Source organism: Pundamilia nyererei, unplaced genomic scaffold, assembly GCF_000239375.1.
Source record: "Pundamilia nyererei isolate P.nyererei 1_Seehausen unplaced genomic scaffold, PunNye1.0 scaffold00102, whole genome shotgun sequence".
In the NCBI taxonomy this organism is placed as follows: Eukaryota; Metazoa; Chordata; class Actinopteri; order Cichliformes; family Cichlidae; genus Pundamilia; species Pundamilia nyererei.
This window is the reverse complement of record NW_005187503.1, coordinates 1,080,192-1,093,460: the sequence shown is the minus strand read 5'-3', so window position 1 is coordinate 1,093,460 and position 13,269 is coordinate 1,080,192. Positions and strand designations below refer to the sequence as shown.

The 13,269-nt window shown below is 41.4% G+C and overlaps 1 protein-coding gene across 2 annotated transcripts in view; it reads right to left on the bottom strand.

The window, feature by feature from the left end:
- Positions 1–1,118: 1,118 nt before the first annotated feature.
- Positions 1,119–13,269, bottom strand: part of efna3a (ephrin-A3a) — a 72,707-nt gene continuing 60,556 nt past the window's right edge. Inside the window, exons 4-5 of one of the 2 annotated variants that reach the window (XM_005740658.2) lie at positions 13,109–13,183; positions 1,119–1,418 (exon numbers count right to left, since the gene is read on the bottom strand). In XM_005740658.2, the coding sequence (XP_005740715.1) occupies positions 1,300–1,418; positions 13,109–13,183 (194 nt within the window). In that variant the 3' untranslated portion in view covers positions 1,119–1,299. The remainder of the gene's footprint in view (positions 1,419–13,108; positions 13,184–13,269) is intronic. The other variant, XM_005740659.2, reaches the window with a different exon arrangement.

Sequence of the window (13,269 nt, the reverse complement as noted above, 5' to 3'; positions counted from 1 at the left end):
TTTTTAAGAACTGTAAATTAGTGACGTTCTGAATGACTGTGCTGATTGCAGCGAAAGGTTTGACATCCGGAAAATCTACGCCAAGTGCTGAAGGTAAATGCGTCAGAACAAAACACACATCTACCACATCTACCACGTCTAAGTGCCATCAAATTACTAGTCCAGGGTCTGTACTTTTCTAGGGTTGTTACAGTGTGAAGGCAGGAAATGCAGACAAAAGACTAGTTCTAGGAGGGCACTTGCTACCTTCTAAGAAATGCAGGCTTTGCATCTGTACCTATCACAAAGCTAGGGGTATTTTTTTGATGTCTGGTGAAAATGGATTTTTGAAAGGCTCGTGGATATATCACAAAGTCTTTCCCCTTTCTTGGACTGTTATTACCACCAGCTTCCTCACATCAGTGTTAAAACATTCTTCAATGTCCAGCGCAACAGCAGGAGTTCTCATCACGACTGATTATGTCCTGATAGTCTGGGTAAGATCAGTACAGATCCAGAGTCCATCTTGCTCATTACTACATCAAAGTTGGGTTTAATGCATCATCAGACTGGGCCTGTGGTCCAAGGACTAAAAAGCCGCTGCGGAGTCCAGGTTTCCAATCTTCTTCAAAGCTCAAAGTTGAAGAGAAAGCAGCTTAAATTCCTCCGGTGATTTGATATCCATGCTACAATAAGAGCGTGTAGTCTGCACCCAAGTTATTACAAGTCAGTTTTCTTACTCTCATCAGGCTTCGGAGCAGCGCAGAAGTCGGACTCTGAGTGTTGTTTTGGTCTCAACACCCGCAATAAAGGTGGTAGTGGTGTGATAATGATATCCAGCAACATGTAAGAAGCTACTTTCGGCCGCTCCCTTTTTCACAAGGGATAAGGCCACAGCCGGTAGCTCCGCATAATTGATTTGGCAGATTTTTACGCCGGATGCTCTTCCTGACACAACCCCGAAGGGATTTGTGTCTCCTCCTGGGATGCAACTGGGAATCTTTCGCTTGTTAGGTGAATGTGTAAACCCCTACACTATGGAGCACATGGAGTGTCAAAATACACCGGTGTAAATATGACAGCAAAAAAGGCCTCTTTTTTTAAAGTCCATTAAGCTAAGTTAAAGTTTGTTTTTGTTGTTTGTTTTTTTTGTTGTTTTTTGTCGTGTTTTTTTTGTCTGTGTCCTTTTGATTGCGCTTCAGTTGCACCTTGACTCTGTGTGTTTCTGTCAGATTTCACGTAATCACAAACTTGGTGGATACAAAGCCCTTTGCAAAAGGCGGGTCCAGCTATGCATGAAGTGCCACTCGGCGACTGTTGCTAGGACAAAAGGACGGCAGACACGAGCAGCATTGCCACGGTGAGAAGAAGGCGGTCACGTGAGGGGCTGCTGCCACTGACGCTCTTCTCCAGCTTCGGGACTTCAGGGTTAAATTCATCTGGAGAGCAAAAACCACAAAAAGAGAAAACAAGAAAGTGAGAAAAGAGAGAGCAGGAATGTAAAACCGCGAGAGGGAAAATGTGTCAGACAGAAGACAGAAGGGAATAAACCATTACTACATTATTAATTAATCAATCTAAAGGCAGTGTGTGATGCATTCAAATTGTGCCTTAACATATGCAGAGAAAGAGACATAATGCAATTACCAACAAACCACCAATTATCATCAGCTACATATGGCCATTTCCCCCCTGGGATGGAAAATTAAAAACATTTTTGTTTCTGATCTATTTCTTTTTGTGTGTGTGTGTGTGTGTGTCTTCCTTTCCTCACACTAATGATGTTTTTATCCTGGAGGGATTTCAATCACACCAAATTACTATGGCCTTGCCATTGATTAGATACAACAGAACATTAGCTGGAGGGGAGAGACGGAGAAAGAGCCGGGAGAACACATTTTGTATTATTTGGTAAAAAGTGGATTACACTGAGTGATTATGTTCTGCCTCGACATAATGCTTCCCATTATATCTAGAGGGTTATTACAAATCAAAATAAACCAAAAGAAAGCAAACAAAGCTTTCACGTCCATCTGTCCTACAGCTGTAGGATGCCTGGGCTCGAAACCAGCTTCTCTATATAAAATAAACCCAATTATAGAAGAAATCTGCAATTACTTAATGACATCAGCACATTTTGGAAATGTAGGCTGTGTCTCATATCATGCTCATATATGCTTGCTTTGGGCACATAAGCATGAAGTGCTCTACAAGCTCCTGGATGGTGTAGTCAACATTTTCAAAAATTAGCCCCATAGTGGAAAGGGAGGGACCGGCAAACAATTTTTAGCTAGTAGAAAGAAGAATGGGAGGGAGAGCCTTCAGTTTTCAGGCCCCTCTTCTATGGAACCAGCTTCCAGTTTGGATTCGGGAGACAGACACTATCTCTACTTTTAAGATTAGGCTTAAAACTTTCCTTTTTGCTAAAGCATATAGTTAGGGCTGGACCAGGTGACCCTGAATCCTCCCTTAGTTATGCTGCAATAGACATAGGCTGCCGGGGGATTCCCATGATGCATTGAGTTTTTCCTTTCCAGTCACCTTTCTCACTCACTATGTATTAACAGACCTCTCTGCATTAAATCATATCTGTTATTAACCTCTGTCTCTCTTCCACAGCATGTCTTTTATCCTGTCTTCCTTCTCTCACCCCAACCGGTCGCAGCAGATGGCCGCCCCTCCCTGAGCCTGGTTCTGCCGGAGGTTTCTTCCTGTTAAAAGGGAGTTTTTCCTTCCCACTGTTGCCAAAGTGCTTGCTCATAGGGGGTCATATGATTGTTGGGTTTTTTTCTCTGTATCTATGAAGCGCCTTGAGGCGACTTATGTTGTGATTTGGCGCTATATACATAAAATTGAATTGAATTGAATTGAATAGAAAGAGGATACTACTGATAATACTAATGCTACAGCACTGCAGAGACAAATCACACCTTTCATGTTTGGAAGAATTGTTCAGTGTTAGGCTGTCATCCTCAGTGTTCACAAAACACAGTAACTAGTGTGGCAGGTACAGTTCTGAGGTACATCCTTCATTTCTTTATATTTTGATAGGACAATAAGAAATCTGTGCAGCAATTTACTGAAACTTGCAAACATACAACAACTCGTGTACAAATGAAGTATGCAATCTCGTAAGAAAGTAAGCTTACTATGGATGGCATTGCCTTGGCCTCCAGTAGCATTGTGAGGAGCTTGGCGTTTCTCCTACATATTAAACAAATATGTAGGAGTGCCTTCTTCCATTTGCGCAATATCTCTAAAATTAGAAACATCCCATCTCAGAGTGACGCTGAAAAACTAGTTCATGCATTTATTGCTTCTAGGCTGGATTACTGTAATTCGTTATTATCAGTATGTCCTAAAAACTCCCTGAAAAGCGTTCAGTTGATCCAAAATGCTGCTGACAGGAACTGGAAAAAGAGAGCATATTTCTCCTTTATTGGCTTCTCTTAGTTGGCTCCCTGTTAAATCCAGAATCAAATCTAAAATCCTCCTCCTCACATATAAGGTCTTAAATAATCAGGCCCCATCTTATCTTAATGACCTTATAGTACCATATCACCCTATTAGAGCTCTTCGCTCTCAGACTGGGGGCTTACTTGTTGGTCTTAGAGTATTTAAAAGTAGAATGGGAGGCAGAGCCTTCAGTGGAACCAGCTTCCAATTTGGATTTGGGAGACAGACACTATCTCTACTTTTAAGATTAGACTTAGATTTTCCTTTTTGATAAAGCATATAGTTATGGCTGGAGCAGGAGACCCTGAATCTTCCTTTAGTTACGCTACAATAGGTCTAGGGTGCTGGGGAATTCCCATGATGCACTGAGTGTTTTTTCTTCACTGTGTGTTTGTACACCTCTGCACATTTAACTATTACTTATTATTAATCTTTGGCCCTCTTCCACAGCATGTCTTTGTCCCGTCTTCGTCCCCTCACCCCAATTGGTTGCAGCAGATAAACGCCTCTCACTTAGCCTGGCTATGCTGGGAATTTCTTTGGGTTAAAAAGGAGTTTTTCCTTCCCACAGAGTGTCACATGATCGTTACGGTTTTCTTTGATTTCTTTGTATTATTGTAGGGTCTTAAAAAATATAAAGGGGCTTGAGGTAAATAAATCAAATTGAATTTAATTAAAAATTGTAGTCTTCAAGAATAGTTCTCCAGGCTTTTTGAAGGACATTTAAAACTTGGATGTTGGTTGCGTTTTTTCTGTTTTCTGTCAAGATGATCCTACGTTGATTCAATAATATTGAAGTTCAGGCTCTGGGGAGGCCAAGCCATTCTTGCTTTTAACTGGATTGGCAGTGTGTTTGGGATCATTGTCATGCTGAAAAATAAAGCTGTTGGCAATCAGATGCTTTCCAGATGGTATTGCAAATTTTATGGTATCAAAATCTGATGATACTTTTCTGTGTTTATAATTCCATCAGTTTTGACAGGATCTTGAACACCACTGGCTGAAATGTATTACCAAATCATGACAGAGCTTCAACCGTGTTTTACAGATGGCTGTAGAGGCTCGTCGTTGTACCTGTCTCCTGAGAGCCTTTGTACACACTGATGAAGAGCTGAACTCAAAATTTCAAAACTCGTTGTCACTGATTTTTTTGTATAATAACAGACTTTTGCACAAGATTAAAGCATTAACAGTATCTGAAATACTAATACAAGTAAAGACATGGGCATTATATATATATGATACACTGATTTGACCTTATATGAAAAGTAGTTTAATGCAACATGTCTGCTTTGATAGAAGAAAGATATTTATTTGACAAGCTTTGGCTGACAGACAACAAAACCAGTATGGTTATCAATTAAAGTCCCCTCTCTTTTATATTATTTTGTGATATAAAGCTCCAGTCTTCCATAAAATTAAACTGGCTTCAGTTACAAAAGCACAAAATTGAACAGGCAAAATGTTTTTCTTTCTTTTTTTTCTTTCTTAATCTTTTTCATTGCAACTTTAAATTCTTGTCTGAACTACCTACATGTAAAAGCACTGGCACCTAATTACAAGAAAAAAACTAGATAGCTGGTGATAACAGAGAGAGATGGCAATCACCTTGCAGGTGATAAATGCATGGAATTCTGTTTTTGTTTTCTCTGAGAGTAAAGCGACCTCTCTCACTGCATGACTCCTGTCCACGTCAAAGTTGCTCTTAAGTAACACGAGGCATCTGTCTGATGACGCACAACCCTGACATTAACACGGCAATGCATCAGAGTGAAGACAAACAAGGAACACTAAGTTAAGGCGCTGCCTCAGGTAAGACCCACAGGTCACCGCGAGGCCGCCACACCATGTGGATTGTCTCTCTAACAACATTTCAACAGTCTGAGGCACAGCGTACAGTTGGAGATGAGAAGATGAGACATCCTTTGCCTCCAGAAAAAGCCGAACGTTCCTTACCTTTACATAAGCAACTGCACAGTCTCTTCTCGAAAGTTGCTGTGCATGTGAACTGATTCTTACAGACTTGTTTGTGGGTGCCGTGAGCTTTGACAATCACCACCCCACACAATATGCACCTCTTCAAAACCCTTGCTATTTAGGGAGGACGGCATTGGAAGATGAATGTGGGGAACACTTCCTGCCTCGGGCCATAACAAGTTATCAAAGGTCCAGTGTTTGACATCTAACATCACAGTACAATTGTAGGATATAGTAATCAATTTCCAAGCACACAATCCAGTGCAGTCTAGTGTGAAAAGGGGGTATAACAACAGATGGGCATGCAGGGTAGCTCTCCTGTCCACGGTGAACCGCCTCAAGGCATTTACAGTGAGATAAGAAACAAAAGCAGTAGACTGTCGATGAGTGGAAAGAGGTTGTCTGGTCTGATAAATCCTCGTGCCAGCTATGCCACAATGATGCTAGACTTGCAGCGAGGCATAAACAACATGAGGCAATGGGCCCATCTTGCACGCCTACAGCTCTCCAGGTCAGTGGGGGAGGTGTAACACTGTGGAGGATATTAAAACGGCTTTCACTCGATCTAAATAACAGTCCACTGATTGTTGTTACCAATAAAACCGGGGGAGCAATTAGCACTCACTGACTAACATTGAGCACTGCTGTTATTGTGCACTAAAAGCTGACCATTGACTCCGTCAACTTAAACGTTGAGAGGTTATTAGGCTGGTTTCAGGCCTCTGAATGACTATCTACTACTTCAACTTGCATTTCAACCAGGTCCCGTGCGTAGGTCCAGCTGTGGATGCCATCTTCCTTCTATCTACATAAAGATAGCGGCAGAAATTAGGATAATATGAGACTGCAGTCATGTGAAAAAGAGCATTTTCACAGAGTTCTGTGCAATGCTCTAAAAACTAAGGAAAGGCTTACCACTGCCATCGGAATTAAGAGGATAAGTAGCAGCCAGGTGCTACTAATCAAATGCACTTAATTAACTCATCATTAGCAAGTGTGAGCACCTCTACACTTAAAAGCAGATGTTTTGGCAATTCGCAGGTCTGAAGCATTCAGGTGTGTTAACACAATGCCACAATCTTCCCAGGAGTGGACTTTCCACCCAACTCACTCCAAGGTCAAACTGTGCAATACTCAGAGAAAGTGCAAGAAACCCAAGAGCTACATCTTAGATTCTACAGGCCTCTGTGAGCATGTTAAATGTTAAAGTTCATGACAATACAATTAGAAAAAGACTAAACAGGTATAATTTTGTTTTTTCTCTAATAAGAACATGGCAGCACAGCTTTGCACAGCTTTGCAAAGTTATATATGAAAAAACCGAGTGTAGACGTTTGGCCATAATACATAGCGCCACATTCAGTGAAAACTAAGCAGAGCATATCGGCAGAAAAACCTCATACCAACTGTCAACCACGGTGGTGTAGTGGTGACGATTTGGGCTTGTTTTACAGCCACAGTACCTGGGCACTTTGCAGTCCTTTAGTTTACCGAAAACTCCTCTCTATATTAAAGCATTCTAGAATCTCATGTGAAAACGAAAGCTTGTCTAGAACTGAGCCGTACAACAGGTCAACAGCAAATCTACAACAGAATGACCAAAAAACAAAAACATGAAGGTCCTGCGATGACACAATCAAAATATAGATGCCAAACGGACTGAAATATTGTAGCAGGATCTTAAGAGATCTGTGGATAAAAAATGCCTGCAAACCTCAATGAAGGGAAGCAATGCTTTAAGGAAGAGTGGGCCAAGAAAGCAGCTACTTCATGTTACTGTCAGCTGTTATTAAAGGTGGTTCTGCAAGCTACTGAATCATGGGATGTAGCTGGTTTTTCACATGACTGCATAGAGTCATGTGAAAACCTTTTCAGATGACTGTACTCTTTAGTCACCATATGTCTCATCTTGTCACGAAAAACATTATGTCAGCTCTTACTAACAACCCAAAATTCAGCTGCCAGGTCAGCTGAAAATTTTGCCAGCACGATGTCCATATCACTAATTGTTTAGTTTGATTGGTTAGCGCAGTAGAGTGAAATGGCAGCCAGGTGTCTTTTTGTTCGGTGGCTACTAAAATACAACATCTGCTAACTTCACCAAGGTTTATGCAGTTAACTTACCAGACTTGATTAGAATGATGGACAGACTGCAAAAAAAAAAGTGTTTGTTTGCACAACATTTTATGATTGATTTGAAGAAATTCTGCATATAAACAGAGACGGTGAAAAGAAGTAAATTTATGCGTGTGAATTATCCATTTTCAGTTGTATTTTCTTGTCCACCATCTAATTTATGTTCAAGATTTTAGACCTCCTCTGCTGCTGCAGACACTCAGGTGGAAAGATTTTAAGAGCAGGTATGTCACAGTAGGAAAGCTGAACAGAGCGTGCTATGGTTTTGCTATAGCAAACTAGAAACCTATGATTAATTCATGGAGGAAGAAGCAATACTGACACTGAATTCTCGTAGCACAATACTACGAGCAGCTTGCTGTAGGATTCGCTATCCATAATTAATGCTGAACACAGCTACATGCAGATGAGAGGTGAGTTGCAGGGGGGTTAAAAAGTAAATATCACAAAAATGGCAAATCAACTCATTTTACACTTAATTGCAGAGATCCATAAATGCTTTTTAATTGGGGAAAAAATGCAAGCGAAACAGACATTCTGACAGACTGTAAACAAGCCCACAGTGGGCTGTTTCATAAAACTGATTACCGTAGTAAGCGCTGCTTGCATGCAGTCTGCAAATGGTATCAGCGCTTCCTTTCACAAATGATAAAGTGTGATGAATGGTCACCGTGCACAGCCTGGGTCCTATTTTTATTGTTGCCCTTAATTTGACCTTCCGAGTAAGTTTGACTGGCCTGGGGGATTTGTTTACAGTCTGTACGTTTATCTTGCTTTTACTTGCCCTTTAACCACATCCGCCGAAATGGTGGGTAAAACTACAACAGCAGGATAGGATCTGCAACAGAAGAGACTCTCTGTTAAATAAGGAAAATGTGACGTAGAAATGAAGCTAATAATAAAGGAACGAGGATGAAGGCAGGCCTAAACACATGTGAGGGAGAGATGGAGAGATTTGTTGACGTTAAGCCAGTCCGTGGGTGGGTCTGGTCCTCAGGGTGAGTCACAGAGTGGGTGTCCAGCGGTCAGCTGAGCCAACGGGGCCATGAGTTGTTATAAGTGTGTGCGCATAGATCTGTATGTCCTGATTTTGTTATTTCTCCAAATGTATTCAGCAAAATGCATCACAACACCGTAGGCTATGATATTTTATGATTCCCTGCCAGTGTGCGTGTGTGTGCGCGTGTGTGCGCGTGTGTTTTTTTTAATATTAAATTCTACGTAAGCTCGAGCCTGAGTTACTGCTGAGCAATTCGCCCACCACTGAGCTTTTCTTTCTTCCTCTGCCCCTTCTCTCTGCACTCCCCCTTCTCTGCTCCCACTCTGGTTTTATCTCTTTTTCTGCCTGTTTCTCTCACTCTGCCTTATCTATCCTTCTTTCTGTCAGACTTTCTCCTGCTGCATTTTCTCTTTCACTGCCTCCCTTCCCGTCTTTTATCTGTCTGACTTTCTCTGTCTCACACCGTCTCTCCCTCAGTCTTTCTCTCTCTCTCTTCTGTTTTCTGCCTTTCCTCTTTCTGAAGGTACTCATTGCTGATGGCTCAAGAGCTCTTTTCATTCTATCTCAGTTGGTCTCAGTTTCCATCTCAGGCAGGTCACACTCTCTTAGCTCTCGTCACAGACTGCCTACAGCTCCAAGAAACAAGCATACTAAATGATTCCCGGCAAGAGGCTTTTGTTTGAGATGGGGATGGAGAAAGACAAAGAAAAATAGAGGGTTTATGTAACCACTCAGCTGCACAATTGACTTGCTCACTGACATGCTTTCTTCTTAGGTAAACATGGGCCTTTCATTTCTTACAAGACCTCTGCTGACCTTGGATTTCGCACAGAAGAAGAAAAATGATGTTTCTTTGTGAATGTGCATGTGTGTGCGCGCCCGTGCCGAGCATTGTGGGAGTATTTTCTTCCTTGTTTTATAGATTGCCACATTTGAAGATTTCAAAACTCCTGAGTATTGTTTTAATTATTAACATACTAAACAAGACTAATAGTTGAAATGTAGGAACAGCCAGTCTCCCACTGGTTTGTGAAGTCCTGCTTTGGAGCCCAGATTATGCTTTTGATTCAAGGTCAGGTCTCACTGACAAACCAGTGGCACTACACACTCATATAGACTTGTCAACATCAAGGTAGACTTGCCCTAAATTACATCCTGGTCTAAATATGACTGTGATTTACAAAATGAGCATCACCCTGTATTGAGTAAGACTTGTAACTAGTGACTGGGAGCTCATTCGATAAGTGTTTACTGGGGCCACAAATGAACTGAGAAGTAGTCATTTTCCTCATAGACTTCTATACAAATAATGACTGTTAAAAAGGGGAGTCTAACATACTCACATTTCTACAGCTGTTTTCTAGTCTTAATGACTGTGAAAGTGCTTTAAACTACACGTCACATTTTAGCCATACAGCACTTTATTATACAGTCTTCAAGCACTTCATCGACCTCATATCATTGGACAACTGCTTTTTCTTCTTTAAGCTGCCCCCTTTTAGGCCTTGCCACAGCGGATCCTCTGCCTCGATCTCATCCTTTCCCTTGCATGCTGTTCTGTCACACCACACTTTTTAATGTTCTCCTTCACTGCATCCATGAATCTCGTATTTGATCTTCCCATGTTCCTCCTGCCCAGAAGCTTCAGCATCTTTTGTTCAGTATATCCACTATTCCTCCTCTGCACATGTCCAAACCACCTCAGCCTTGCTTCTCTAACTTTTTCTCTAATCTGCTCAATCTGAGCCGATTCTCTTGTGTACTCTGACAATGAGCATTTTGTCATCTTCAACTCCAGGTCGATTTCCTGTCTCTTTGTCCACAAAGCACCCCTTACACTCATCTCCAACCACGCCACCCTGCCTGCACTCTCTTCTTCTTTAGCTCTCTTGTACACTGTCCACTTCTTTGGCTGGTTGACCCCAGGTGCATAAACTCATCCACCTTCACTACCTCTACTCCTTGCACTGGTCGACCTGTGTTCCTCCATGGCCAATTAGAAATCATTGGTTAACCAGCATGCAAGTTTTTGGACTGTAGGAGAATGCCAGAACCCACAGAGGAAACTTGCGTAGGCACAAGGAGATCATGCAAACTCGACATAGAAAAGTCCCGGCTGGAGTTCACACCGGTATCTTCTCACTATGAGGAAACAGTGCTACCCACTCCACCACTGTACCCACCAGAATGGAAGTTTGAGACATTTACTTGGGTGTGGGAATGTTTATTTGTGTAGAAAATAACATTTTATGCCTCTGATTCATCACTTTTTTGCTAACACCTCCCTCTCTCTCTTCCCTTTCTACATTCGTTTTCTACCTCACTCAACCACCACTGTTTGCTCTTGTTCTCACTCCCACAGCTCCAAAATTGAATGTAGTGTTTACAAACAGTACCCAACAGCTTCTGTGGTATACCTTAAAGTAGGTAAACTGAATTTTACCAAATATCGTGAAAATGATTGTGAGATAAGACAGACTGGCCCAAAATGGTACAAGCAGGCTACTTGACCAGTCAGAAATGTTTAGCGCTGAAAGCCCGAGTTCTTGAACTGTCAGAAAATAATAACCCCTCCGCAGGGACGTCTTTGGTGGGTAAAATATCATCATATAATCACTGTGGTGGAAATACAGTGATTCACTCCAAACATTTCTTGGGAAAAGATGCTTATTGGCTTTATTTCTCGGACTAGGAGGCTACATCAATTTTTTAAAATATAATACAATCTGTTAGATACAGGTTTTAAAGCCAATCTAAACTGCAAGAGAAAACAAAGGCAAAGATTTTATATATACTATCTAGAAAAAAGCATTGTGGGCTACACCTCATAATCTTTGAACTCAGGTGTGTTCAGTCCCGTTGTATAAAAATGAAGCACCGTGCCATGCAGGCTGAAGTGTCAGATTATGTCAAGTTACAAAGTGTGCAAGTGCAGAACTGCTGAGGTGCATAGCGCGTTAAAGTCACCAACACTCTGTGAATTCAATAACTGCAGAGCTCCAAACCTCCGCTGCCTTTAATATCAGCACATAAACTGTGCGCTGGGAACTTCATGGTATGGGTTTCCCTGGCTGAGCAGCTGCGTGCCAATCATCAGGTGGCGTGATGTAAAGGACGTCACCCGTGGACTGGAGCAGCTCTGTGAAGTGACAACTCACCCGTCTCTATCTGGAAGTCTGCTGGATGACACTGGGTTTGATAAACACCAAGAGAAAGAAAGCTGCCTGTGTGCCAGTTGTAAAGTTAAGTGGAGGAGGGTTGTTTTTCTTAGGTTAGCCTGAGCCTTTGGTTCTAGTAAAAGAATATCTTAATGCTTCAGCTTCCCAAGACATTTCAGACAATTCCATGCTTCCTTCCATACTTCATGGGGACAGTTTCCCGTTTCGCAAAACAGCATCCATGGAGTTATCGAGTCTGGTGTGGAAGAACTTCACTGGACTGCACAGAACCCTTACCTCAGCCCTAACCCATTTTAACACCTTTGGGATGAACTTCAATGAATAATGAGAGCCAGGCTGTCTTGTCTAACATTGGTGTCTGACCTCAAATGCTCTTCTGGATGAATGAGTAAAAATTCACACAGACACTCCAAAATTTCATAGAGGGCTTTCCCAGGAAAAATGGAAGCTGTTAGAGCGGCAAGAGGGAGCCAACTCCATATTACTATCTGTGGATTCAGAATGGGATGTGCCCATACTTCTTGTCCATATAATTGTATTATAATTATTAATGTTATAATAATCAGAATTGTTCATTATGACAATCCCTCGTGCTTCTTGAATTAACAATGGCCACTGCACTTACCATAACTGTAAGGAGGTTTCCTGTTCATTAAGGGAGTTGTACTTACATTTAAATGCAACTTAAACTACAAGAGTTCTTAATAATCCAATACCAGTGCTTCTTTTTTTCTTTGTTCTACCTTTAGTTGTAATCTTTATGCCTCATTGTGTGCAACTCATTAAAATCATTTTCATGTACGATAACGTCAGGTCAGAGACTGCTGTGTAGCATCATGACTGAATTAATGCAGCAGATAGAGGAAACAATTAATCTTATAAAGACACTGATGAATGAACGCTATAATGAGGTCAGTACTGAGGCCATTTCCATTTTGCGTGTATTGGTTCAGTGCTTCCATGCCGCTTATTGCAATTATTTCGCTATCATAACCAATAGAAACGATGCTAACTAAACAGAAAAAAATAAGACCCAATTTGTAATAATAATTTGGCACACTCCTTTTTTATAGTATATAAGTAAATAGATAATTAGAGTGTATATATAAAAAAGCAGGTGCATGATAGTACTGTGGAATCCATAAGCTGCTGTGTGCACCGTCTTGCCCACATTGCACGATGAGCATCATAAGAGCAGAAAATTGAGGTTTTACCGATCAACCAGTTACGGCTTATGGATTTTCTTTCCCTGACCACAGATTTAAAAAATACTTGATTTGGGTTATTTTTTCACAATGATTGGTGCACAAATCACGCTTTGCAGAAACCAAATACGGAGCTACTGGTTCCTGTTCACTTTTGGCAACTTAAAGTCACTCACCAATGTTGTGTATTTTGATGTTTGGCCTGACTGTGTAATCGGGAGTCTGAATGGAGTCCTCGTCTGCCTGGGAGACTGAGAAACACATCACAGCCACACATAGACAGAGAGAAGGAACGAAAGGAGAGGAAGGAATGAAACGCAGAGAGACAGAGGCAGAG